General features: G+C 48.1%; 5 protein-coding genes across 15 annotated transcripts in view; 1 reads left to right on the forward strand and 4 right to left on the reverse strand.

Moving 5' to 3' along the window:
- Positions 1-11,035, reverse strand: part of LOC120949094 (RNA-binding protein Musashi homolog Rbp6) — a 582,997-nt gene extending 571,962 nt beyond the window's left edge. For 3 of the 9 annotated variants that reach the window (XM_040366099.2, XM_040366098.2, XM_040366091.2), the window contains exons 1-2: positions 10,727-11,028; positions 8,469-9,226 (exon numbers count right to left, since the gene is read on the reverse strand). In XM_040366099.2, coding sequence (XP_040222033.2) covers positions 8,469-8,539 — 71 coding nt within the window. In that variant the 5' untranslated portion in view covers positions 8,540-9,226; positions 10,727-11,028. Of the gene's footprint in view, positions 1-8,468; positions 9,227-10,726 lie in introns of all 9 variants that reach the window. The other 6 variants (XM_040366102.2, XM_040366101.2, XM_040366093.2 and 3 more) reach the window with 5 other exon arrangements.
- A 3,513-nt stretch (positions 11,036-14,548) lies between these two features.
- Positions 14,549-16,558, reverse strand: LOC120952748 (uncharacterized). The gene is made up of 2 exons (XM_040372228.2): positions 16,022-16,558; positions 14,549-15,951 (listed from the first exon to the last, which is right to left on the reverse strand). The coding sequence occupies exons 1-2, from the start codon at positions 16,307-16,309 to the stop codon at positions 14,761-14,763; spliced, it is 1,479 nt and encodes a 492-aa protein (XP_040228162.2). The 5' UTR covers positions 16,310-16,558; the 3' UTR covers positions 14,549-14,760.
- A 262-nt stretch (positions 16,559-16,820) lies between these two features.
- LOC120950305 (snurportin-1) lies at positions 16,821-18,189 on the forward strand. Its single transcript, XM_040368245.2, has one exon. It carries the CDS (start codon positions 16,923-16,925, stop codon positions 18,060-18,062), a length of 1,140 nt encoding a protein of 379 aa, XP_040224179.2. The 5' UTR covers positions 16,821-16,922; the 3' UTR covers positions 18,063-18,189.
- Positions 18,157-21,107, reverse strand: LOC120950304 (speckle targeted PIP5K1A-regulated poly(A) polymerase). The gene is made up of 2 exons (XM_040368243.2): positions 20,844-21,107; positions 18,157-20,765 (listed from the first exon to the last, which is right to left on the reverse strand). Exon 2 carries the CDS (start codon positions 20,755-20,757, stop codon positions 18,655-18,657), a length of 2,103 nt encoding a protein of 700 aa, XP_040224177.2. The 5' UTR covers positions 20,758-20,765; positions 20,844-21,107; the 3' UTR covers positions 18,157-18,654.
- Positions 21,108-22,513: 1,406 nt separating this feature from the next.
- Positions 22,514-26,753, reverse strand: LOC120949626 (isocitrate dehydrogenase [NADP] cytoplasmic). 3 transcript variants are annotated; one of them, XM_040367042.2, is made up of 2 exons: positions 26,729-26,753; positions 22,514-24,019 (listed from the first exon to the last, which is right to left on the reverse strand). In XM_040367042.2, the coding sequence occupies exon 2, from the start codon at positions 24,008-24,010 to the stop codon at positions 22,769-22,771; it is 1,242 nt and encodes a 413-aa protein (XP_040222976.1). In that variant the 5' UTR covers positions 24,011-24,019; positions 26,729-26,753; the 3' UTR covers positions 22,514-22,768. The 3 variants fall into 3 exon arrangements, with proteins under 3 accessions (XP_040222976.1, XP_040222975.1, XP_040222974.1); XM_040367041.2 differs by lacking the exon at positions 26,729-26,753 and adding an exon at positions 26,591-26,722; XM_040367040.2 differs by lacking the exon at positions 26,729-26,753 and adding an exon at positions 25,586-25,758.
- Positions 26,754-27,048: the final 295 nt, after the last annotated feature.

Here is a 27,048-nt window from a genome sequence, read left to right on the forward strand (position 1 = left end):
AATACGATTCGAACTTCAGTACGAGCACACGATCACATCCGTGTGGATCAAATTTCACCCATCACCATAAATTTCAATCGACGGCGTACTGCCGATCGAGAACGTGCAGCATTGATCTTTTCAGGGGTAAATTTCCTGCCTTTCCTTCCTGCCCGTCAGTCCCCATCCCTCCCTTCCAATACCTATCGCATGGCTCTCCATGCTGTAAATGTATTTCCGATCATTCAACGCGTCGCCCGGCGTGGTCGAAAATAACCGAACACGCTGTGCCAAAGCTGCTCGCCGCGCGCCGAATTCAAACGCGTACGAGTCACAGCGCCGAACGCCGTCGCGAGTCACTTCACTCAATCACTCAATCGCGGGACACGACAGACAGTTGATGCTTCAATGGAACGGGGTGGGGAAAAACCATGCACGTACGCAGATACCGGAGCTGCTAAAAAGTCGAGTACGAGCTGGTCCTAAAATAGCTGCCGAACCTAAAACCTATCGCCGAAGAACTACCTCCTGAACTCCTGAACCGATCGGCTGGTATGGCGGGCAGGTTGGTTTTGGCCCGTGTGCGTGCTACACCGTCAGCAACAATGTTTGGCAGTTGTCAGACCAAAATGTTGCACATTTTAGGCGAAACATCCTTATTAAAGGTTGATTAGGCTTATTAAAAGCTTCTTTAAAATTATTCTTGCCGGTGGATATTTATTCCAAGGCGGCGCTGATAGCAATTTCTTCAGTTGGGAAGTCGTTACGTTCAGAACACAAGTCTGCCGGAATTTTTGAAGACTATTTTGACGTTACCTTCTCGAATTATAAAGAAAAAAATACTTTCAGATATCAAATTTTGGAAATTAATGCATAATTTTCGTCTTGAAATCTTCAAACATCACACTATAGGCTCTCGCAGTCTATAGAGCTTGGTCCGAAGTTAACAAAATCGTTATATATGCTTCACATCCGTCGAACAACATTTGCTGTGATTGTACCGAATAGTGCCATCTATTGACAAATGGCACCAACTTGCCAATAAGTCTACTTAACGACTCTTGACAAAGCTGGCTTTAAAATCCTTTCCTATTAACAATCAATTAAACTTAAACCCTCTTGTTGCTGATCTTTTCAAACAAAATTGTTCATCCTAAAGCTGTCTCGCAACAACAAAAACACCCGAACGATCAACAATACACACTCACAGTCCCTTCCGGTCTTTCGATTCCGACCAGCGTTACTACCACCACTAAACCGACTGTTTGATGGATAAACACAATCAGCCTTTTGCGTCGTCCTCTCGCCGTGCCAAAATCCAAACAACAACCTGCACCCACCAACCTGAGGCGCAATGCGCCACAAGTCGAATCGTTGATTAGGCGCAAATCCGTCAATCCTTACCCTCCCATCCCCCCTCCCATCTTGCTTACATTGCCACTCCACGGCATTGTCGCTCTGGCGCTTGCAAAGGAAAGTAATTATTGCGATTGTAATCAACCGCAGCATCAACATCGCCCACCACCAGCACCATCGAGGGAGGAGGTCTCTTCTGCCGATAATAATTGAAAACCCACCAAGAGCAAACAAGGCTTGACGGTGGCAGTTAGGGACAGAGGGGAGGGAGGGGTCTTTGGTCACACGAAACCAGAAAAGGGTGTTTCCGGCAGTGAGCGGGAGGAAGCTGGTTGGAAACATCGGCGACGACGGTTGTAACACGCAACCGAAAACACGACACGCTGTACGAAGCGGAATGAAGCGGTCGTGGCAACAGCTCGAGGGTACTACTCCTGCTCTATCGTCCACTCCCGCTGCCCTGTACTGTTTTTGCCGTCCAACGTCCCGGTTGAGAGTCCGTTGGAGGTACGGCGCTGGGCGGCGCAGGGTGTTGCACCGATTTGTCACTCCGATTTGATTGATAAGTCGTGCCGCGGCTTAGGTTCTATTTAGCAGGCCAGGTCCGTTCTCGCACGGAATGGTTTCACTGGTGTTCGAGCGCAAATCATCGGCAAGTGTGATTTGAACAAATTCCAAGAAGCAAAAAAAAAAACTCGCGCATCCTTGGGTGGATGAGGAAGACGAACATGTTCGAAGGGGGAGAGGATAACATTTTTGTCTACTAATTAGCCCTGTTTTGAGGTTGGCTTAGAACACGCAACGAGAAAATGTTTAGCTCGTGGAGATGGGAGAGTTTAGGTGCTAAATTAAATTTGCTAAAGGTGTTAAGTGATGATCTATCTAGAATTACGAACCGCCAAGTCACGAAGATCGTACAGGGAAGGACAATAAAAATAACAAATTCAGGCAGTAGTATGGACCATGTACGTTTGATTCTAAATTGGAGACTTGAACTGAATGACGTCCCCAATATCCAGACAACAACCGATTGAACTATTTATAGTTTTTTTAGTATTCAAGGTACTAAAAGTTGTTAATTTTTACACATTTCAAAATACTGAACATAAGTACTGCTACGTCCTCCGCTAATCCTGCGCTAATTCATCTAAAACACTTAGAGTACACGCATAGTTTTGATTGTTTTTACCAGATGGCGCAGTATAAATTATACACACATTTAGACCATGGATTACTGTCCATTGCTGCCCAATTATTTGAAAATAGAGGATAAACTTCCTCCAAAGTATAACAACAATTCAGAATTGAAGTACCTACAGTGAAGTCGGTAAAAGTTAATCTCCTACAGGGACCTACACGAAACTAGGAGAGACCAATATATTCAAAATATTAGGTAAATGTGTTGCAATAGACCATCCAAAAGTGTAAAAATATCTTTGTAAAATACTCTTTCAATCGCACAATAGAATATTTCTATGAACTGGTGTTCAATCACTTAGTTTACAAAATCTGTCCAGACAAATCATAGATCGTTTCTCTTTGAGAGGCAAACCATGTTTGTGAGATGACAGGACCGTCAACATCTTCGCACCAGAGATACAGTTCATCTTGGAGAGTTTGCCTGTCACTTACGACTGTGCCGCCCAAGATACTAAGAACACAACAATTTGTTAGCTTCTACGCGCTACTTGCAACATTGTCATTAGTGCTCTTAATGAAAGTTACACAAAATCTAATCAACCTCAACAAATGTTGCAGTCCTAATGCAATGTCTGCTGACAGCAGGCAGCGGACATCATCAATGGATCATACCGAGCAATGGTGCAGCATCAAACACTGTCACCAACTGTACCGCCCCGTGGGGAGCAGGTGCAGCTGTGCAACGGTGTGCCAACCGATATGGTTAATTTATGAAAGATACTAATTTGATCAGCTGTATGGTTTTGCTCACTGCCCGCTGAGCGACGGCGACCATTCGCACGCATTTTGTGTTGCAATTGCAATAATTCATCAACGTACGATGTACGTTGGCCGAGCTCAAGTGAACATCAATCGACCTCTTGGACATTGTTCCCGGCTTTGCTTATAGTCCCTGGCCAGTCTATTGCTCTCTTCAACACTGACACACACTCTTCCCAATTAAACTTGAAACCGTTCGATGGAACCAGCAATGGAAGAGATTCACCTTCACGCTCACAGTCGTGCCACAGTTTAATGTAGTATTAATAATAGCTACATTTAAGCTACCGTAATTGCAGTGTGCAGAAGTGCATCACAGGTGCAATCGTTCGTGTAGAAAATACACCCCCCCGGACGCCATTTGCTGCACGGCACGCCGCTGTCACTGCCATTGCCAGTGTGCGTTGCGGACACGTACAGTCTGCGTTAACGATTGATTAAACGTGCGAATTTCACGAACAAGGTGTTGAGATAAATGCGCCACCACAGTCGCGTCGCGTTGTTTTTGTGGGCTTTGCGTTTGCATCTGCCCGGGCTACGACGAGCAGGGGGGGTTGTAATGAGAAAGAAACACCGCCCCGATCAACATGTTACACTACCGATGCGGAAAGTGTACCACGAGCATGTCATTTGACACCAATTGGCAGCGGGCGAGAGAAAGAAAGAGAGAGAGAGAGAGAGTAGAAAAAGTATTTAAAAAATACAACACCACAACCACTAGCACAGGAAAATGCAACCGTGCGAACGGTTTGTGGTTTGGTGCCGCAAATGACAATGCAAATTGAACGAGCGTTACGTTGTTTGGGCAACATCTCGCCTGAGGCACTTCCTTGTGTCGAGCTAGTCGAGCTAGTGGCCACCGAACCAGCTTCTGTCTCGCGCACACAGTCTTAAGAAGCACAGTGCGTTAAGAAAAGCATCAGCTTCCGTACCAGTTTTCCATACGATTTTTGGCAACCAGCGCAGCATCGCAGCAGGCGGGACGAGAAGTCCGCAGAAAAGTCCCCCATACGGTTTGGTTTTGCGGTAAGCGGTGTTGAGTGTATGCACGCGGATGATGGAGCGTTTCCCGATGCAGCCCCACCGTTTTGCAGCCGTTCCCACTGTCAAAGTAATAACGATAATCGTCGGATAATGATTATGGGTGGAAAGAGAGGCGGCAGAGAAACAATTTTCCGGTGCGCGACATGCTTTTGGACAGAGCGGGCGGCACCGCTGGCTGCTGAAGTGTTGAAGTTATTTGCATGCACGGACACGGGACTGCCACCGTTGCGTTGCGGTCAAATTTGTTGCTGCTACTGTAGATCGGTAGCTCAAGATGGGCGACCATTAGTGGGGTTGTTTGGCTGGTTTGCGGTTGGAAGAAAATTAGGGTATTGTAATGTCCCCGCACGTAATGCTTGGACTTTCCTTCTCTGGTTTACATATGTACCTCCAGCTGAGAAAGTCTTTTAAAGACTAATGGTTTGTTGTTTTATTTTATCAAATACTTCAATGAAATGTTGAAAGTTTAGTACAGAAAAGAAAGCGAAATCTCCCAGCGGCAGGTAAATCTGCTAAATTCATCAATTTCACATATCAAAACAGTTCAAATTCTACACCAAAGCTTGGTTATCAAAGAGATGTTAACTTCAAGTAATGTTCCAATGACCTATAATTTTAAGATTGTTTCCTGAAGTTTCACAGACAATATATAGCAGATCCTAGTATAATCCTAAATAGATACTTAGATAATGAGCTTATTCCATTCCATGGTGCAGTCATCTCATCCGACAACATCTTCTTCTTCTTCTTTGGCACAACAAACGCTGTCGGTCAAGGCCTGCCTGTACCCACTTAGTGAAGTGAGCTTGGCTTTCAGTGACTTATTGTTACCATAGCAGGATAGTCAGTCCTACGTATGGGGTCACGGTTTATTCGGGACTTGAACCCATGACGGGCATGTTGTTACGTCGTATTAGTTGACGACTGTACCACCAGACCGGACCAATACAACAGGTCATAGACAACATACAGGTCATATATTAGATTCAACGCTCGAATAGACCGAACCTACCATATGCAGAACTTATATAACTTGAAATCAATAAATCGCAGATACTTAAGTAGAATAATGGCAAGAGACATGCCAGGCCTCAAATTCTATTCCTTTTTTGGTCGGTGGTTTTAGTAATGCTCTATGGCATATTTTTGGAAATGGATACAATTGAATGCAACACAAAACTTGAGATGAATGTTTGGCCCTAGTAAAGTTAAACAGGAAGTTTGATTTGATTTGATTTCCAACGAGGTATAGACACTAGCACTAAATTGATTAATGTAACATGAATATTGAACATTTAACATAAGCAATTATTACACAATTCATTGTGCAATTAATTATACAAAACGTGCCCTTCCATGGTTGACGTCGTTGACATCATATCTCATTACTCGAGCAAATTGGAATCATGTTATTTACATTTGATTTTTTTTTCTGTTTTGTCCTTCTTGTGGGGCAGGAGACAAATTTAAACCATCAAATCCACTTAAAAACCAACATAAATTGCATTAAACCCGCGCCCAACACATTCAACAACAAACTATCCAAATCGCTTAAACTGTGATTAATCATATTAACCCACATTCGTTTGGACGATGCACACATCAACATCATCGCACAGCCTAATGAGCCCAATTTACCGATCCTTCATTAAGCGCCTTCCCATTCCCACTGTCCCCAACAACCAGAAAACCCAATTAACCTGTCATCGATTGCAAATCTCACGTGAACAAGCCCGGCAGCCCGGCTCTCCCCGTCCACTAAACTCTAATGCAATAAGCAGATATTCGGGAAATTTGATTTCCAACTGCGATTAAAGCATATTATTTGCGTGCACAAAACGCATATCGCGCGCCATTTATGCAAAAGGTCGCGGCGGCGTGTCAACGGGTTCTAGATTGGTTCCGTCGCTCGTGTCACCAAGGTTGCCCTCAACTGCGCGCTCGTTACATGGCATGCAATGATCTATGATCACTGTTGCGCCCGGACCAAGGTCTAGCCCTTGCGACCGGTTGCAGTGAGGCACGAATAGAATTATCTGAACCTCAACATGTGGGGAGAAAAAAAGCCGGAACGGAAGTGTGGCCGGGAAGTGCTGGAGCCGTTCGGATGAAGCATTGCACGGGAAATTGCTGTAATGCGAGTGTTGGGTGCAAATTGAACCCACGAGCCAATTTGCCGTATACCATGTGTCTGTGGCTGTATTTGTATCACTCTACGAAGATGCGATTGACACGAGAACTACTCAACAGTTGAATGACGCCCTGTTGCCTAGTAACCGTGATCGTGCGGCTCTCATTTTCAGACGATCTCACCGAAACTTGCTCTGCTCATTCTTCATACGAACTCCTAGCCGTACCATGAGTTACACCACTGACGCATGCGCATGCCAGTTTTCCAAACGGCGGCCACGTCCAATCGGCTCTCCGTCCCGTGCGCCACAAAGAGCAAAACGGCCGAAAATGCCAACGGCCAGCCCGCGATCATGCCGCGCGTTCTGTGAAGCGCGTTTAACGATCGGCGATCTTCTTTTTCCCTAATCACCGACAACACAACAACAACCACAACGACGACGACGACTACGTGTTCGGCGCTCGCACGAGGCACGTTTGTTGCGGCGTGTTACGTAAAACATGAAAACATGACGCGAAAAACGCGCTAAGAAAGGTCACGCGCTGACGGCGGCTGCTGCTGCTGCTACTTCTCTCGCGGCATCAACACAGGCGAATGAAGCTATTATAAAAGACCCATGGTCCACATGGTTTTTCGTCTACTTCGAGAGGATCTGATGTCTTGGGGGGGAGGGGAGTGTAGACAACCTGGTCCTCGTCAATGCGTCAATCGCTGGAAGCTGAAGACTCCCGGAGCAAAAAGCCCCGTCTGCCTGTCAGACCGCACGATCGGGCGTGCCAACATTTCTCTGCCAATACCTTCCGCCAAATCTCGACCGATCGACCGCCAACAGATTGTATTCCCCTAAAAATAGCGACTACTTTCTAATGAGCTAGTTGCCAGGTTGGAGTCGTTTTGGTGCTTCGTGCGTTCCAATACATACACACAAACACCGCACGGTACGTAATGCCGTTCTACCAAACCCCGACCCGGACCCCCCAGTTCCATCTGGTGGCTTTAAAAATATCTAATTAGAGAGCGCATTTGCCGGACTGGCGTGCAATGGAGGATTTTCGTGGCCTTTTTGCTGTTGTTTGCGCTGAACCATTACCAGTACCGAGGCGGTGATGGAAGGATTCACCAGGTAACGACCATACTGCTCGGCTGATGGAGGCGAGGAGAGTGCGAGTGCCACTTCCGTTTCTGTCCCGGATGACGTTTGCGGGCATGCAAGGGATGTCTGACGTGGTGCGTGACGTATCTCGCGCGCATGTGAGAACCAACCGGCAGAAAATCGGAATCTAACCCCGCTAGCACACTAACACACACGTGGAGGGGGATTGCGTTTTAAATCTTCCACAGTAGATTTACTGCTGCCCAAGGCAACCGGTTTCAATGTGCCGGTTGCCGACCACTACCGTGGAAACCTGGGCCGCTTGGCAAACAGCGATGAGTCGAAGCATCGATCGAACTTGTTGATGGAACAAATTAACATCCCAGTGGCAATACATGCTCCCGTAGATGCTCCGGACGGTACGGATGGAATCTAGAGCAGCATCTTCGTTTCTGAAGCAAACCGAAGCAAAAGCGCAAAATGAAAATGAGAAGTTTAATCAATGAATTAGCTCCAAGACACACAGAGCAACTACAGCCTGTGGTAGAATTTATTCACAACTTCCTCGGATGGGGATTTTTTGGAGCGAAACGTCACGACCAGACCAGAGGCTTGAAGTTCTCTTCGTTGGCACTGGTTGACCTCCTTAAATGACACTCCCAATGCAAGAAGTGCAGCTGAGGATGGTACAGCGCTTGGTACAGCGTACTTTACACACCATTTAATCCAAGTCCCTGAAAGTGTTCTGAACCTCCCGACTGAGGTCCCCGTTAGGTCGTGCCGAATGATTGTTTCCTAGGATGTCGTTCGCTATCTTGCTCAATTCATCCCTTTCTTTTCATTTTAAATTTCTATCCCAAAATTAATCGTAGACACCAATTACGTCCAATCATTGCAAACACTCACCCTGGATCGTTCGGCACCTCCGCCTGATTGTTGCCCGGGTGCACACCGAGATCCTGATTCTGGTGCTCCATCTCGTTTGCGCGCGCGAAAATGGGGTTGTTTTGCTACGGTGCTGTAATTTACGACTGCTCGGCAGAAGAAAACACGGTCTCGACGCGGGCGGCTGAAGCTTGAAGGATATCTAGCACGGGGAATTAATTCGCGCAACGACCTGCACAACCGTACCGAACCGAGCTGTAAACTTTTCCCTTGCCTTTTGCGGACTTTTACTCACAACTCAGGCTTTTACCTCGACGGAAAAATTGTGGCACACACGGTTGCTTTTAATTATTTGCTTTGCTTTTTGGGTATTATTATATATGCGACGATATTATTTTAATTTTTCCAACTAACTCTACTCACTACACCACACACAAAAACGCAACGCACGCAACAGCACTGTCGCACAGACACCGGGAAGGATGTGATGAAACAACAATGAATCAATCACACACGAGCAGAAACACTTCACACGATCGGTCGGGTTGATGGGTCGGGAAACGATCGACAACTTGGGATTGATTTGCTTTAATTTTTGCTCTCTTTCTCTACTGGCAGAAACACTTCTTTTCAAATACACTTTTCAGCACGCCGTCGAACGATTGAACGAACGATTGCAAACACACTTTCAGCACAAACGGGAAAATTGCTACCGCTACCGTTAACACTCTACCAAACGCAACGGACTATTATTGTGGCTAAATAATGTCCTGGGCGACCTGGGAGAGTAACAAATACGCACACCAAAATTATGAAGAAAAAAATAATTAAAAACGCGTTAATTAATGCGCACAATTGCACCAAAGGGTCTGATTTTAATGTTTGGATGGTTTGGAACGGTTGGACACTCAATTAAAGCTGAGCTCTAACACTATCTATCGAGCTCAATATATTACATTTTTTCAAGAAAACGTGCAGCTCAATTTTATTAAAATTTGTACCGATTGCGCTATTCGATGAACCATTATTTATAATTCTAAGTGCTCTAGATTCTAAGTATCTAGATTTATTTATTTGTGTATCGTTTCTATTTCATTGTTTTGTTATTTCCAACAAAAATTAATTCACAATGCCCCCAACCTGGGAAACCGATAATTATTTCGTACCGAATGTACCTTAAAATGTTTAAAAAAACTTCCAACTTTCAACCTCGTGTCCCTAATAAACCCAGACTACACGTGGAATAATACGAACGTCAAATTGGAAAAGCCCCTCCACCTAACAATAATTCCAACTGCTATCAAAATAATCGGAAAATTTTGATTTCCATTGGAAAAACAAACGCCCGCCCCAAAACACTTTGCAATAAACGAAAACTCATTTAGGTATGCCGGTTAATCGATTAAAGCCCCCGGACTGAAGGCCACGTGCTCTCAGCTGCCCGATTTTGTTTTTTGTTTGTTTTTGTGCTAGTATCCTGCCACGCTTTGGTACTTCTCAACGCCGCGCTACGGTGTGTTCCCTCGTCCTCGCTCACTCGCTTGTTCTCTCCGGTTCGCTCTCTTTCTCTTGGCGTGTGAATTTGTACACTTTTTAAAGTGCGATAACTTTCGAGATTTCGAACACTCAACACGGTCGGCTCAACCATACAGCCCACTCGGCTACGGGGACGCTGTGCTTTTCGTTAAAGCTCCAGGTAGTAACTGGACATTCCTATTAGTAGTGATGATGCTAGTCTAGGGGCCATTTGCCGGCTTTGGCCGGTGGCACGATTTCTTCACGATCGCTACCCCGTCTACACAACACACGGAATTCGTAAGCGGCAGGACCGTACTGGCCTCCAACTTTCAGTCGCCCAAACCAAACACTCCCACACTCTCACACACGGACACAAACTGCGGTTCACTTGGTTGCATGCTTTCCTTTCTCCGGTTCGAAGGACCACCCCGACCAATACGGTACGCGGCATCCTTGACAGCGGTGCCCCAATGCGATGCGGCATTTTTATTTAACTTAAACTCCATCACACCCGCAACCCACTGGTAGTAGTAGTACAGCCGTGGTTGAAGGTGTTCGTTGTCCTTTTCTGTACGGGCTCAAGCACAATGCCCTAAACCGACCGGGTAGTAAACGATCACGAGAATGATACACAACACACACATACACACGTTTGTCGAGCGCAAAGTCGAAACCAGTTTTGAAGTTGCGTTAAAATTTCGAATAACACTCGCAAGCTTTAAGTGTGCATGCAGCGAGCGGTTCCTACACTTATGCTTTACCCGCACACACAGAAGCACCAGCTAATATAACAAACCAGCCGCGGTAACCGTGTACCGTACCCGTATACTATACCGCAGCCTAGCCGTGTAGCCTTGCGAGGGGTAAAAACACACTACGAAACAGTGCTCGAAACGTCGAACAATTGTTTGCTTAGATGTTATTTACTTTTTTTTCGGAAATCGGTAAAAAACACGGACTTGGCTTTTGCAGCGAAAAACGGACTTCGTCGTGACGGAAAAGCGGACCCGACCTAAGTACACACTCGACAACTACCAAAGCGATGAATGAACTGAAACGGTTTGCTGCGTGAGTCCTCCACCCTGCTTGCTGGCGCACGCGGCAAGCTGAGCGACCCCGGTCGGGATCCCACACACTTGCACGGTGCGGGTACAGTGCGGGCCGTTGCTGTAGCACCGGCGGGCGTTTTGAGAGCGAGCGGTACTCATCGGGTCGGGAGGGGAAAAAGAGACAGTTGGTGTATTTGCATTTAAGGAATGGAGTAAAAAAATGTTTAGGATTTGGTGTGCTCTCAATGTGACATGCTGATTTGGTTAGGTTTTTATGATACTTAAAATTTGTCGATTTTCGAAAAATGGAAGCTTATTCCTCTAGAGCTCTAGAAGTGTATTTCAGTTATTTATGCCTATGATTTCTTCTTAGATTTGTACAACTATTTAGTTTCAAGTAAGACGAAGTTCATCAAAATATTCAGTTTAGTTGTTGAGAACCATTTTAGCATTACTTTTAGCTAATGGTTGAACGTTCAAATCACGTTTTGGTAGGAAAATAACTAACTGAATACATAAAATTGCTACCGCTTTCAATTATGATTTTCGTCTTTGAAAATTAAAATTAAAATTTAGGACAAAAATCCAAGCTAAGATTTTTGCACCTTCACAAAGTCATTGCGCATAAGCCCACATAAAAGACTCTAGGACCGCATGCAACCAGCGTGCCGTAGCTTTGAGATCCCTGCCCTAGGCTAATAGAACCCTAATCGAGTAGTTTAACCAAAACTTAAAAATACAATATTGCCTCATTTTCTACTCAAAATACGAGGAAAAAAGTGGATTTAAAATGATAATATTTGAAAACATTAAATTTTATGAAAAATATTCAACTAAAACAAATAAAAAGAAATCGTTTATAAAAATCATTCACATCAGTTCCATCCAATAAATTTCGCTGTAAAATGCTATTTTTTTACAAAAAAAAACATTGCAATAATTGAAACATTTCCTACCAGCACTGTACCGTAATCAAGACCACTGCCGCGATAAGTGCGCATCTGCCCCGGTGTGGTGGTATATTGGTGGCGTTTCAAACGTGTGCCATCTCGCTCGCCCGTTCGGGGCAACCCGGCGCGAACCACTCACGTGTGCATCGCATGAACCGAACAGAATGCCGGCTACTGGTGTGTGTGTGTGTATATGTAGAGACGTCTCGGGACAGCCCGGCTGTGGTGGCATACCGATGCACACAGCACAACAAACGTTCGCTCACTGCCAGCCACTCACCAGTACGCATTTGCGCACGCCGGCCAACTCGCAGCCGATCACGTGTGTGTATTGGCGCTGGTGCCATGCTTCTCCATGCGGGCCGCCGTCCCGCATCGTAGCTGGCCGGGATTTTCACCGGAACCGATGCGTGGTTCTCCGTATTTCCAGCAGCCAGATTTGCCGGCCACGAGAACCCCATGTCCCGAATCACACACACACACATTCCCACACCCCAAAAAGGATGAGTTGTTATGATTCGGAGCCCTCGATGAGCCTTCTGGATCAGAGTGTGTGCTCATTCAGCAGTTGCTGACAATACCCGTACCGTAGGGGAAGTTAACAGGCACAGTGTGCCAGAGGCCACAGGAACGTCGCTGTTTGGTCGTTGCTTTTGTTTCACCTTATCGCTAGAATTGCATACGAACAAGCGCATGCAACTGGAGCGAACAAATCTGGGTAAACGCGACCCGGGTTATGATTACGGTTACGCTTCTAACCCAAGCGCGGTGGTTGTTTGCGAAGAGTTCGTTTGCTCGTGAAACATCAAGAACAGGAATAACAACAAAAACATTCAAGGAAAATTATTGAAACATTCTTCAAATATTCAATATTAACATGTTCAAACGTTAAAAATGTTTAGAAATATGTTAAATATAAAAATAAAGTTACAATATGTTGAAACTACTATTTAAAAATTCAAAAAGCACCGGTAAAAGTAAAAAAACTAAGAAAAAGCAAATAATAAGAGCAAAAAAAAACACAATGTGTAAAATGGTTCAAAATCATAAGCAAGATAATTAGGAATAAAAAATAACTTAAACTTTTTAAAATGTTGAATCCTGTATTTGTACCAGAACCGCTCTTGTCAGCGAATGGTAACAGAGATACACATGATTCCCTTCATTTCCCTCTCCGTGCATCACAGCCCGCCCCGGAACTCATTTTCCCCGGTATGCACTTGCGTGCGCACCCACTCAACGTCGCTCACCAAAAGTGCATCATTTTCCCATTCCCCCCCCCCCCCCCTTCTCCCTTATCCTACGGCACGATTTGCCATCTCGCTCTTTGCTTCCCACGCACACGGTTTCCCCTTCATTTGCTCGTGAGTTACCCGCGCACGATGGGAACACACGCGTTTGTTGTTGCAAATGTCAGAGCCGAGAGCAGCAGCCCTAACGCGCGTTTTGTTTGCCCTCACTCTTCAGGTGATTGTGCATTACCTCTAATCCCTTCCTTGTTACTCTGTTTCGAATCTAGGGGACAAAGGGTAAGGGTAAGCGTTGAGGACAATCTAAAAAAACACACACACCTAAAATCGCTTCCGCATGCTGGGAAGCTTTCGGCTTCCGAGCGTATCCCGAGTAGAGGGATGTACTCGAGGTAGCTTCATTTACGGTTGTCTAGAATTGCCACACCATTTTGTGTGACGACGCATAAATAGGGAAGGCTACTTACAGGGGTTGCTATGTTTTTTTTTGTATTATTGAAGATTTCCCACATTTTTTGGATCATCGATTTTCAAGAGAACGATGCCAATAAATCGAGGGAATGATCTCCATTTGCCTTGTATCTCCATTTACGTTTTCCTTGTACAGGTATAAAATTGCAAGCTTCCGTTAGAATTATATGTAATAATAAATTTAGTGGCTAAAACCCATCACTTCAAGCAAAATAACACTAAAATTAGTTACACTTTGGCTGGAAACTATTAAATTCGACTTACGCGGAGATTCCAGATAAGCAGTTCCTTCTCGTTCAGAATTGATAGAGTATCGGGGAGACAATCTGTATATAGGAAGGTTAAAATAATGCCAGTTTTTAAACAAGCAAGTAAATAAATAAAAAATAATATAATAGGTAAAGAAGTGAAACAGTATGAAAGTAGGAAAGGACAAAGAAAACACATAAAAAGGAAAAAGAAAGTAAGAAAGCAAGGAAATAAGAAGGTAAAAAAGTAATATCGAAAAATGAAAGAAAATAAATAAATAAAAACGAAAGAACAAAATTAATGAATAAAGAATAACATAAGAAAGCGAGAAATTAGATGAGTAAGTAAGTAAATAAATCAGTTAGGAAGTAGGCAACTAGTAAAATAAGTAGTTGAGTAAGTAAGTGAGTATGTAAGTACATATAATACACAATTAAGAAAAGAAGTAACCAGTGAATAAGTAACCAAATAAGTAACATAATAAGATAGTTAGTATGTAAATAAGTATGTTAGCAATTAAGTAAGTAAATAAAAAATAATCTCTAAATTCAGTGAAACCTAAGAACCACTTGCCTAATGTCATCAACCAACCTCCACCTTAGCTAAACCCACCATTAACACCATTTGTACATAGATTTATTTCGTGAAAAACTCACCACAAAAATACACCGAAAGCGCACACAGTTCGATCAAGTAGACGTAAAGAAACCTACGCAGCCAACACCGTGGCAAATAGACACCGTTTCGCACACCTTTATACACCGTACGGACTCACCCGTACATCCTTTCTCTCGTGTTGATATGTACAGAGGAACTAGAATCAGACTTAGCTACGCTTCAGCTCGCCTCCACTCTCGAGCGCGGCCATCGCCGACGGGGAGCTGCTAACGGACTCACTGGCCGCCGCCGCCGCCGCTGCCGTGTGCGCGTGGGGCGTGGACAGCAGTGCCGTCAGCGTTGCGTGCGAGGAACTGAGTGAGGATATCCGGGGCCGACCGGTGGAAGCGACCACCGGCAGCACCTTCGGCGATTCGAAACCATCCGTTGCCCGCTGCCGTTCGGTGAGCTCCCGGAGCAGCTTCTGTATTTTGGCGTAAATCATCTCCGTCACCTTAAAGCCCTGCAGTTCCCCGGAGCGCCCACTGCTGGCCGTGTGCTCGAACGCGTTCCGCTCGATCAGCTTCTTCACGTCGTCCAGCGCCAGCAGGAAGAAGCGCCCATTTTTGTTCAACGGTGTCACCTGCCGCTGCTGCAGCAGCCAGTCGCGGTCCTGCGTGTCGGGACAGTAGCGCAGCACCTCGGGATGCCTGTTGGCCAGCCGGTCCCGGAAGTCGGCAATGCCCAGCACGCGGGCCGCCTTAAAATCCAGTATGAACAGGCTCTCGGGCGTGATGACGGTAGTGGGCAGCGCACAGACGGGGCGCGTGCTAGCCGCAGCAGCCAGATTCGAACCGCCCACCTGTGACTGCACCGTCGTCGGCAGGCTTTGATATGGGACGTGCGGGAAGATCGGCCCGTGCAGGAAGTACTGCCGCTTGAACAGGTCCGGTTGGTTCGGTTCGGGCAGCTTGCGCTTTAGCGCCTGATGCAGCAGGCTGGTGGCGGCACCCGCTGCCGGCGCATTGTCCGTGCTGGAGTCGGAATCGCTCAGCTCCATGCCGGGCGTGTTGGCGCGGGACAGCGAATTGCCCGCCGGCGAGGACAGCTGGCTGCCGTACTGGGCCTTCGTGTTCTCCAGCAGCGAGCAGAACACGCTCTTGAGCGCCTCGTCCGAGATGGCCCCGTCGCCCAGGTTTTCCTTAATGTTGCGTATCGCCGGCACGAAGTACGTCTGGTGAAACTTTTTCACTATCGCGTCCACCTCCTTGTCGAAGTAGCACTGGACGTTGGCCCGCAGCAGCTCGAGCGATTTGATCGCCGCATCGTTCGCCGTCTGGCTCACGAACGAGCGGCCCGTGCCGTAACGCTGCTTGAGCGCTTCCAGCGTTGCCTCGCCGGAAAGAGCATTTCTCAGTTTCTGAAGCGAAGGGAAAAACACAAGGTTAATAAATTATCAACAGGCACAAGGGAGAAAAGGCCTTCCGAACCTGCCGCATCCCAGTTTGCACAGCACTGACTGCGTCCGGTTCGGCAGCGTTTGTTGTTGTCGTCGTCGTGCTGCCACCACCGCTGTTGTTTGTTGATGTTGCTTCTGAGGCACTTGTTGCAACTGTTGCTACTTCCACCGCCGTTCCCGCCGAGCCGGAAGCGGAAGTGGCCACCGTGGTGGCGGACGAGGAGGATGATGATGATGGCGGAGGAGGAGGTGGTGGTGGTTGTGGTGCACTGAGCGATGAGGAAGCAGCAGCGCTACGCCAAACACGCTGTATTACCATTTCGTTACGGTGCAGACTCGACTCGGACGTGCGTCACTACGGGAAGGGCTGCTAACGTGATTGCAGGAACGTTTAAATGCTCACTAATTAGGGATTGGCGGGGGGAAATTGTAGGGAAAGTGTGTGAAAATTTGCTGGAAAGGAGATGGTACTACTTGGTGCCTAGCCTAACTAAGGGCGTACAACAATGCTCCTACATCTATGCAATTGGCACGACAACAAACGGTGTGTTTACAGGGCCGAGTTGAAAGAACGTTGCTGTTACGCTCCGTGTTTTGTTCGGACACTAGGGACAAAGTGTGTTGAAAGCTGGACAAAATATATAAAAACAGTGAAATTTTTTATTTTAGTTTTAGTTAATTATTTAACCACGTGACTCACACTTCTATTGTAAGGATCTTTTTTTTAAATATGGACATCCCTTTTTTTGCTCTGTTATTAGCTTCGAATTAATTATTATGACCATCGAAATTAACACCCAAGCCCACCTTGCATCCTCCCAAAGGTAAAACATCAACAGTGCAATCAAAACAAACCGTAATTTTGTGCGTGTTTTTTTTTCGTCTCGTGAATTTCGTTCCTCCCCCCACGTCGCCCGCAGCCCCCGCCGAAAATGTCCGACACCGAGGAACCGGCCTCCCGCTTCATTGACCAATACAAAAACCAGGGCCGAACGGATGCCATCCTACAGGCGGAACGGAGGCAGCGGCTGCTCGAAAAGCAGAAGCGTTCCCGCGACCTGGAGCTGGATGCCGGTCGGCCCGGTTTACTCGAAGAGCTCGCCGCGGAACCGGAACCACCATCCGGCGACGATTCGATGGAATGCCAAACGGCCCCGACACGCGCCAAAAAACGGGTGCGCATCATCACCTCCAAACTGTTCGCCAACAAGGTGCAGCTGTCCGAGTGGATGCACGAACGGCCGGACGATCTCGACAGCTGGCTAGTTCGGCCGTGCCCGGTAGGGCAGCGCTGCCTGCTAGTCTTCCGGCAGCGGATCGCGATCGCGTTCAGCAAGCGCGGCCGCTCGATTGCGTCCGTCCGCACCAAGCTGAACCTGCGCGATGCGATCGTGCTCGACTGCATCCTTGCCAAGGATCGCACCTTTTACATACTTGACGCACTGGTGCTGGCCCAGGTAGAGCTGGTCAGCTGCGAGTGTCAGTTCCGGTTCGCCTGGATCGAGTCGAAGTACCACGAGAACGGGCTCGCGGAACTGCTCGACAAGAAGACGGCGAACGGGAAGGAAGGGTTCCGGTTAGGCTTACTCCCATCGTACGATCTGGCCGATCCGACGGCGATGGAGCGCTGCTGGTCACACTATCCCGCCTTCCCGGACGATAGTCCCCGGCTCGACGGCTACCTGTTCTACCACAAACAGTCCCAGTACGTGTACGGCAAGACACCGCTCGTTGTGTGGCTGTTTGCGTTCATGCTGCAGGATGTACTGCGGCTACCCCCGGGGGTGGTCAACGGACGGCACCTGGCGGACAAACCGGTCCGTTACACCGGAAACTATGCGGCGTACATTGAAGAGTTCGATCGGATGCAGGCTAACCGGAGGCGAAAGCCGCGCAACAAGGGGGAGAAACCACAGCGGATGGACACGACGGGCGAATTGGGGGGCCAGGATGGTGTGACGCCGGATGCAACGCTGTGGGAGGCGATGGAAGCGGCACCGCTCGATTCGGATGATGACGACTTGTGCCCCACCCGGGAGGAGGATGCAATGCGAGCACTCGAAATGGAGTAGAGGACGTAGAGTGGCCTAATTTAATAACACAATCCAATTGGATGATCTTTTGTGTATGATTGTAAATATAGTAACTCGTGACAAAAACAAAAACTTAACGGCAGAATAATATTTATTTCAACTGAAATATTCGTCTCTTTTTTCTTTTCTTTTTGTTGTTGTTGCACTTTTTAGACTTCAAACAAGTTCGTACCGAAAACAACGGTAAGCCTTCCCTCTGTACACGTTGTACTGTTGAATGAAAATGTTAATAGTAATAATTAATAATTGTGCTTTCCCGAAACAATCATTCAGCAGGGGGAAGTGATTTAAGCGAACAAACAAGTTGTTTTAAAAATGTAATTAAAACGCGAAAAAAAATCTCACCGCTTACCCCAGGCGTCACTAATGCTTATCCCTAATAGATAACGTAAAAGTAGTACGTTCACAATGTCTATCCTACGATGCTAATGTGTCGTCAGTTTTTGTGTGAAAATTCTGTGTGAGTCTACTTTTAACTTTCGATCGATGGTACCGAGCGACCGACCGACGAACCCGTAGCCCGTTGCTGTCCTGTATACTTGTTGCTCCCGGTGGTCCCACCTTCACCCCACTAGAGCTTACACCGTTCCCCGGCGGGTCGGTGCTCCTCCGCAGCCGTCTCGCTCCTGCTGGCCGGCTGCTGGTTTGCCTTTTCCTTCGCCTTGGCCAGCATCACCATAAAGTAGCCGCGCAAGCACTTGCGAATGTGCACCAGAAAGCAGGTGTCGATGAACAGCCGGAACGGCCCATTCTTCGGCTGATCGTTCGGTATGCGCAGCTCGATCGCACCGTCGACGGCGACCATCTCCGCCCGCGTACTAAACTGCAGCGCGTGGTTCTTCTCCCACCGCTGTTTGGAGATTGCGATTTCCCGCTGCAGGTCCGCCTCGTTCGAGATGGTGATGCGCTTGCGGGCAATGAACACCTGCCGCTCGCAGGTCAGCTGGTACGTTCGCACCGGGTTCGGCTGGTGTGGTTCTGCCGGTGTGGGTTCCTTTTCTTCCGCCGTGCCGATTGGTTCCACCTTTACCATGTACAGCTTGCGCAGAATGTCCACGATAAAGTCGAGCATACATTCGGCCCACAGGTGCCGGACGCGCTCGTCCGTGATGATGGTTTTGCGCTCCCGGTCCCGGGCCTGCAGGATCTGCTTCACCAGGTACAGCTCGTGCTCGATCGGCGGCAGGGTACACTTGTACCAGCAACCGTTCTTGCCCACCCCTGCAGGCGGAGCGGCAGTAGAACCATTGCTGTTGCTGGTACTACTACTGCCGCTACTACTGTTGGTGGATGACGATGGTCCCGGTTGCTGCTGCTTTTCAACCACCGTCCCATTAGCAACGGCGGTATCACCACCAGCTGGCTTCGCACCGGCATTGGTCGTGGGTTTTTTGGCAGCTGCTTTCGATTCCTTGACCGGTTTCGGGCACTTCTGCACGTCGGTAAACAGCGCCACGAGCAGTTTCGCAAACTCGCCGCCCTGAAACCGCTGGCACAGCTCGTACGCATGCTTCAGACTGTGCTTCATCTGCTCCGCCAGCACGTTCATGCGCAACACCTTGCCCACGTTCACGTTCAGCTCGAACGGGTCCTGTATCGTGATGAACGGGCCGAGCGACAGCTCCGGATAGTTTTCCCTCTCCACCGCCCGATAGTACGGGGCCAGCTCGCGGATCGACTTCTTCTCCAGCTCGACCGTCGAGCAGAGCCGGCCCACGTACGGCGAGATGATGTTGCCCGCAAAGTCAAACTCGGAGTAGTACTTGAAGAAGCCGACCAGCAGCTCGCGCACCGTGCTAACGTTCCACGTTTTGTACTGTATCTGCTGCGGGTAGCCCAGGTTCCAGGGCCCGAAGGTGATGCGCGCGATGCCCTGCTGCAGGTCCTCCACCGACGGTATGACGGGCAGCTTGCGCGTCTGCAGGTAAAAGATCACCATCATGATCAGGCAGTAGGAGTTCATCTGATGGTGGGCCGTGAGGATGTGGGCACACTGCGCCCAAAACTTCACCATCACCGTCAGCTGGTGGATGCGCTCGTCAAACTTCATGATCGCGTGGATGAACTTGCTGTTGTAGCAGCCGCGCGCATTGCTAAAGTTGATGTCGCACTGGAGATTGGTGCGCACGTGGACCGCCCGCAGCAGCGGTACCTTCGCGCCGAGTATCTTCACCTTGCCGGTGAAGCTGGTGTCCCGGTCCATGCGGCTGCAGACCACGTGTATCAGCTTGATCTGCTCCTCGCGCTCCGTCTTTTCGCGCGCGTAGTGGATATAGAAGTCGAGATCGCTGTCCTTCAGCAGCAGGCCCGACTTGATCGAGCCGAACTCGTAGATGGTGGCCTGATTGTTGGGCAGATTGAGCACCCGGTTCAGATCGTCCTTCACCATGTTCAGCACCATCTCCACGTCGGCGGGTGCGGGCTGCAGGGCCGCGATCAGTGCGCTCATTTCGCTGCCCGGGGCGCACGTGCTCAAGCTTTGGACGAGTGGCTGGAGCAGCATGCTGGTCGGTTCGCCCGCTTCCTCCTGCTGCTTGCGGGCGCCCTTCTTGTTGCCCTTTTTCCGATTCATGGAAAGTCTGCGTTTGCGGCCGTTGCGACTTTCTTCCTGTTGCTGTTTCTGCTGCTGCTGCTGCGTCGCCTGCTGAGAAGTGCTTGGTCGTTGGTCAGCCATTTTGATCGCTGAAAGGGAAGGATGGTTTGTGTTAAGCTTACTATTGTTTGAAAAGATTGTTCCGTCTGCCCTAAGGTCACACATACCCCCTCTCCTGGCAGTGCTTTACCATGTAGCTCTAGCGCTGGCTGTACTTTCGCACACGTTGCAAGCAATAGTTGTACCAGAAACCGTGCAGGATTGTGCCAGGATGTGTTCCAAACTTACTTACTACAGCCTATAGTAGAGCATTTGCGGTGGGAGGTGTGTTTTATTGCGTTATAATGTTTGTGGTTCTAAAATCGCGCAGAACAACACATTGGCTAAACAAAAGAAATGTTTTTTTGTTGCTCCTTCTCGCTTTGACAGCTGTCTTCACAACAATTCACTATAGGAGACCTTGTGGACAGGTGAAAATGACATTTGGAAAGATAATTGTCTTTCTTTTTGAATTTTCCGTTTGAATCCTTTGAAACAACTCAAACCTTTCGAGTTGAAGCAATAAATGTATTCAGTGCAAGATTAAAATATACAAAGACTAGCTATATTGTAGGCTCAGTTTGGGCCTAACACGCCTCCTCTGTCCTTGTGGAAGGCCTAAACAAACTTTACGGGCTGGGTCGTCCGTTTCCATGCGTACAACATGGCCAGCCCATCGGAGCCTGGGGAGCTTGATACGCTGCACGACAGTGAGGTCGCCGTACATCTCGTATGGCTCGTCGTAACAACGGCTTCTCCATTGTCCTTCCACACATACGGGACCAAGGATCCTTCTGAGCATCTTCCTCTCGAACGCGGCTAAGAGGGTTTCGTCATATTTGGACAGTGTCCATGTCTCAGAAGCGTATGTGAGTACGGGAAATATATAGGTGTTATATAGTCCCAGCTTCGTCCGTCGCGACAGGTTCTTCGTGGAGAATTGATTTTTCAGGCTGTAGAATGACCGGTTGGAGCCAGAATCCTCGCCGGCAACTCAGCTACTATGCTGTTGTCGTTGCTGACATTTGACCCAAGATATGTGAATTGTAGGACGACTTCAAAAGTGCGTTCACCTATCTGCACGTCACGCCTACGTAGATTCTGATTATTTGTTGGTGGGCCCGCTGATGTTGCCACCATCAGTTTAGTCTTTGCCTCGTTTATCTGCAATCCGAGGTTCTCTGTCGCCTGCTCGATCCCTTGGTACATAGGAGAGCCGCAGACAAATGATGTCTATATTATCAGCGTATGCCAGGATCTGGGTTGACTTATAGAAGATGGTTCCCGTAGTCTCCACCCTCGAGTCACAGGCAAAAGGTCCTGAGAGTTTTCCATCCACCCTTACCTGGCAAGTGACGTTGGTCATAGTCATTCTAACTAGCCTTATCAGTTTGGCCGGGATTCCAAAAGAGCTCATAGGGTCGTACAGTTTTACCCTCGCTATGCTATAATATGCGGCTTTGAAGTCAATGAAGTATGTGTCGTTTCTGTATTCAGCCTTCTCCAAGATCTACCGCATGGTGAAGATCTGATCAGTGGTTGATTCTCCGTTTCGAAATCCTCTTTGATAGTTTCCGACTAGGTGGTAAAAGCATGAAACTATCTGCTAGAGGAGCCAACTAGTCGTTGAGTAGTTCATCAAAGTACTGAGCCCACCGCGAGTTCTTTTAACTTGATCTGAGCGAAGAAAAAAACCGCTAACACAAACGCCTTTTTGTTGCAATAATTGTGCTAGAGCGCTCCAAACATTTCTCAACAGTAATCGCTTTCAATACTAATGTACTACAAACACATGCAGTACGTTTCTTATAAATGCCCCAAAAATGGTTTATTTATCGCTTATACCAGTGAAAATCACCTCTCCAATGCTTAACCACGAATACAAATTAATAAGACGACAGGATGTGAATGAATGCACCAAAAAACGCTGCGCTTTGTTGTGTGTGTGTTGAAAAGGTAAATGCTAAGTAAGGGCTAGTGGCGAGGGCTTTTGTCCACACACTGCCTCCCACCCAACCAGGACATAAAAAAAAGGTTGCACACTTCCCTCCCTTTAAAGCCGGCTCTGCGTCAACGCGGCCTGCAGATTTTCGCCCAGCTTGTTCATGAACTCGAACGTCTCCATGTAGTCGGTGCGCTTCACGTTCGCCATACCCTTGATGCAGATGGCCAAATCTTTGGTCATGAAGCCCGACTCGATCGTGTCGATGCACACCTTCTCGAGCGTTTCGGCGAACCGCTTCAGCTCGGCATTATCGTCCAGCTTGGCCCGGTGCAGCAGCCCGCGAGTCCACGCGAAGATCGACGCGATCGGATTGGTGGACGTTTCCTTGCCCTGCTGGTGCTGGCGGTAGTGCCGCGTCACGGTACCGTGGGCCGCCTCCGACTCGACCGTGCGCCCGTCCGGGCACACCAGCACCGAGGTCATCAGACCGAGCGACCCGAAACCCTGCGCCACCGTGTCCGACTGCACGTCCCCGTCGTAGTTCTTGCACGCCCACACGAACCCGCCCTCCGCCTTCATGCAGTACGCGACCATGTCGTCGATCAGCCGGTGCTCGTACCAGATGCCGAGCGCCTCGAACTGCTTCTTGTAGTCTTTGTCGTAAATCTCCTGGAAGATGTCCTTGAACCGGCCGTCGTACTTCTTCAGGATCGTGTTCTTGGTGCTGAGGTACAGCGGGAACTTCCGGTCCAGCGCCACCTTGAACGACGAGTGCGCAAAGTCGCGGATCGAATCGTCCAGATTGTACATGCCCATCGCGACACCGGCACTCTTGTACTCGTTCACCACGTACGTGGTCGGTTCGCTACCGTCGGCCGGCGTGAACTTCATCTCCAGCTTGCCCGGCACCGGCACCACAAAGTCGGTCGCCTTGTACTGGTCGCCGTGCGCGTGGCGCCCGATAATGATCGGCTTCTCCCAGCCGGGCACCAGCCGCGGCACGTTCTTGCAGATGATCGCCTCGCGGAACACCGTACCGCCCAGGATGTTGCGGATCGTGCCGTTCGGCGAGCGCCACATCTGCTTCAGCTTGAACTCCTCGACGCGCGCCTCATCCGGCGTGATGGTGGCACACTTGATGCCGACGTTGTACCGCTTCACCGCTTCCGCACAGTCGATCGTGACCTGATCGTTCGTCGCGTCGCGATGCTCGATGCCGAGATCGTACGTGTGCAGCTCAATGTCCAGGAACGGGAGGATCAGCTTCTCCTTGATCGAGTCCCAGATGATGCGCGTCATCTCATCGCCCAGGATGTCCACCACGGGTCCGGCCTTGATTTTCGACGCCATTTCGATGTGCTGCGGGAGATGCGGAAGAGTCGGAAGAGAAAGCGAAAGTTACACATTATGTCATTATGACGGCGTAAAATGGAGCCCCTTCCACGCGTGATTACGGAACCGACGAAACAGGTGGAGGAGGGGACGGTTGGATTGGGAGGAAATTTGAATGGGTTTAAATGTATGAGCAAAAAAAACGATAACACTTTACGATATTTGTGAGCGAAAAAAAAAACAAAGTTATTCGAAGGTTGCCTAAGCCATCCTTCTACTTAACCTACCCATGTGAACATACAAAAAAAACTATCTTTAAACTGATGCGCAAATATACAGGCACGAAAACGCACCGAGAATGCTTTTTTGTCCAATTAGACGATGAGTATTTACTTTTTCAACTCAAGTTCTTCATACATCCCTCTACAGTCAAGAGGCAAGAGAACCTGCGTGTTGTCCAACTGAAGGCCGCGCAAATGTTTCATTGCCAGCAGGCGTTTGCTTCTTCCACGCCACAACCTCGACCTCCCTCTGGGCGATTTGCGCGCATTTCATTATCTCCCGCTCATAACAAGCCCCGTTCCCGCAAGTCAGTCATGGTCATGAAGCGACCATCGTTAATCGAATCCAATCAACAGTCCCAAGAGCTGCTAAATGTGTTGCAGTGTGCTGCGTGCATTAGGCTACTTCTGATTAGAGGGACGACTGGCTAACTGTCTTGGTTCGTCCGTAACTACGCATCTGTGCCTTCTTTTGTTGCCACAGAAGCTTGGATGTGCTCGAAACGACATTGTTCAGGTTTATCGCTGGACGACCACGATCCAAACCGTTGTCTCCGGTGGCCCAGAATTGCTGATAAGGCCCGATTAGCACAGATGGCATACGCAAACAGGGGTTTGATGTACGCTCCGACCCCTTGTGGATTGCGGGTTTTTGTACGCTGGTGGTAATTTCAATGATAACGTTTTAAACTATTAATAGGAGCGCCAAAATGAAATCCGTTGCAGCAATCGAAAAAAAAACATTCAAATTCATTTAAACTAATCGTTTAACGGTCCTCACACAGCTCGAAAGATCATACCACGTCAGACCACGTAATCACTCCCATGCCAAGGCAAAGGTTCCCGCGCGGGTGCAACAGGTTGTTGGGTGGTGGGCGAGAGGAAAAAACCAGTTTGACCATTCCGACAACACTCCCGGGGAAGGGAGAAAGGGTCGATTATCGCTCGACGATCGGCTTGAGTACACACCCCTCACGGAACGAACGGAAAAAGGGGCTCGAGGGATTATTTAACAGGCCTCCCGTAAAGTTCCATTGCCACACATCATCCCACTTTCCACCAACCGGCAGCTTCCGCGATGTTGCCTGCTAGCCGCAATTTCGAAGTGAAACTCAAAACCTGCGAACAGTTATGTCCGGGACAGTTTGAAAATCTCTTTGCTGGCTTCACTTCCGACTTTCTAGGGGTTTTTTTTGTCCCTTTCTCGATAGTTAGAAATCATACCACCAAACGCCAGCGCCTAGCGAGCACACACACTCTTGATCTTGGACCTTGACACGTCACTGCAAAAAAACCCATTACTTCCACTTACCACTAATGTATGCTGGCTCTGTACAAACGGAAATCAGAATCACAGCGCTGGCAACAGGAATGCTATGGAAATAAGCTTGCCACGATCAAGCGACACCGAACGATACCACAGAGAGCTACACGACACCCGACGACGACGACGTGACCGCCACTGACCGGATCCGAACGAAGAATGGAGGCACTGTGCCGGCCAAGTCTCGCAGTAGTCTCGCGCGAACGCACTGGTCTCTCTCTCTCTCTCGCTCGCGCGGGCCCACCGCATTCCACCCAGGTTGCCCAGAGCAACATGCCCCACCCACCTCATCACCCTTTCTTCAAACTCTCCCCACTTTCTTGTGAGGTTCGGTACAGAGTTGGTAGGGGTAGGTTAATGCACCACCACACACACTTAGACTAACGGCAAAACAGTGTGCAGGGTCTGGAGTAGGCGCTGCAAGGCACCGGCAGCCATTCAAGGGTATTTCGAGTGCGACCCCAACACTTTCCGTCCTTTTTCGCTGGCTGGTTCCTTGATTTTTGGAGAAGTTATTTTTAAATAACCGGATTCCATGGGCCAGTTGCTACATTGTGATAGGGCAGTTTTTAACCATCAGTCGCCGAAGACGCTAACGTTTCTCCAAAATTGATTATTTTTTCAGTGAAAAACACACCGGTACTGTGCATTTAACTCTACTTTAAATCTTACATCTTAACTCTACTTTATCTACTTTTATTCACAAATGTGTTGCAGTTCATTGCAAAATCAATTGTAGTGTCCAAAACTAGCAAAGTTTCCACTCATTACCACCGACGCCATTATGTAATTGGTACGTGGGGTTTTATCGACCCTCGAACCCCATTCCCGGCAGCAAATATTGATTAACCTATCGGACCGAAATGGCTTTTAAAAAAACTATTCGTCATGATGATAAACTTTTTTTTGTTCTTCTGTCACGCCATAACCGAAAGATAAGACAATTTTCAGCACAGTTACAAGGGTATGGGAACAATGTATGTTTAGGCTTACCAGGGCTATTTGGGTTGGTGCTGAAGACTATTATCCAAATGAATGATTGTTTGTTTTAAGTATTATAAAGTACAGCAATGTAAACAATTACAGACGGCACTGGACGGCACACTGGAGGCGAAAATTCACGGCCCTTACCGGTCTCTTGGTTGTTGGCAAATTACACGACTTTTTTTTTGTATTGCTCACTGCAGCTGTGTGTGTGGGCTCGGATTGCATCGGATTGACAGCTTGGGCACAGTGGGAGTTCTCTATCACGGTAACCAAAAAATGAGAGCCTCGGTATTGCTTGAGAATCTTTTAGAGGAGCAGCAATAAATTCTGTATTTTTTTAATTAGTTTTTCAATATAAAATAAAGGACCTTATTCTTAATTTTTTAATTGATTTTACAGAATTAAAAACAAAAATTTTAAAATTAACCTATTCTTTTTTCACGGGGATTTATTTACAACCGATT

Source organism: Anopheles coluzzii, chromosome 2 (genome assembly GCF_943734685.1).
Source record: "Anopheles coluzzii chromosome 2, AcolN3, whole genome shotgun sequence".
NCBI lineage: Eukaryota > Metazoa > Arthropoda > Insecta > Diptera > Culicidae > Anopheles > Anopheles coluzzii.

What these genes read in the sequence shown, in the direction of transcription:
- LOC120952748 (XM_040372228.2), bottom strand. Translation starts at nt 16,309, where the DNA reads ATGGTAATACAGCGTGTTTGGCGTAGCGCTGCTGCTTCCTCATCGCTC. An exon ending in TGCAAACTGGGATGCGGCAG is followed by an intron (nt 15,952 to 16,021) that starts GTTCGGAAGGCC and finishes CCTTCGCTTCAG; the next exon opens with AAACTGAGAAATGCTCTTTC.
- LOC120950305 (XM_040368245.2), top strand. Translation starts at nt 16,923, where the DNA reads ATGTCCGACACCGAGGAACCGGCCTCCCGCTTCATTGACCAATACAAA.
- LOC120950304 (XM_040368243.2), bottom strand. Translation starts at nt 20,757, where the DNA reads ATGGCTGACCAACGACCAAGCACTTCTCAGCAGGCGACGCAGCAGCAG.
- LOC120949626 (XM_040367042.2), bottom strand. Translation starts at nt 24,010, where the DNA reads ATGGCGTCGAAAATCAAGGCCGGACCCGTGGTGGACATCCTGGGCGAT.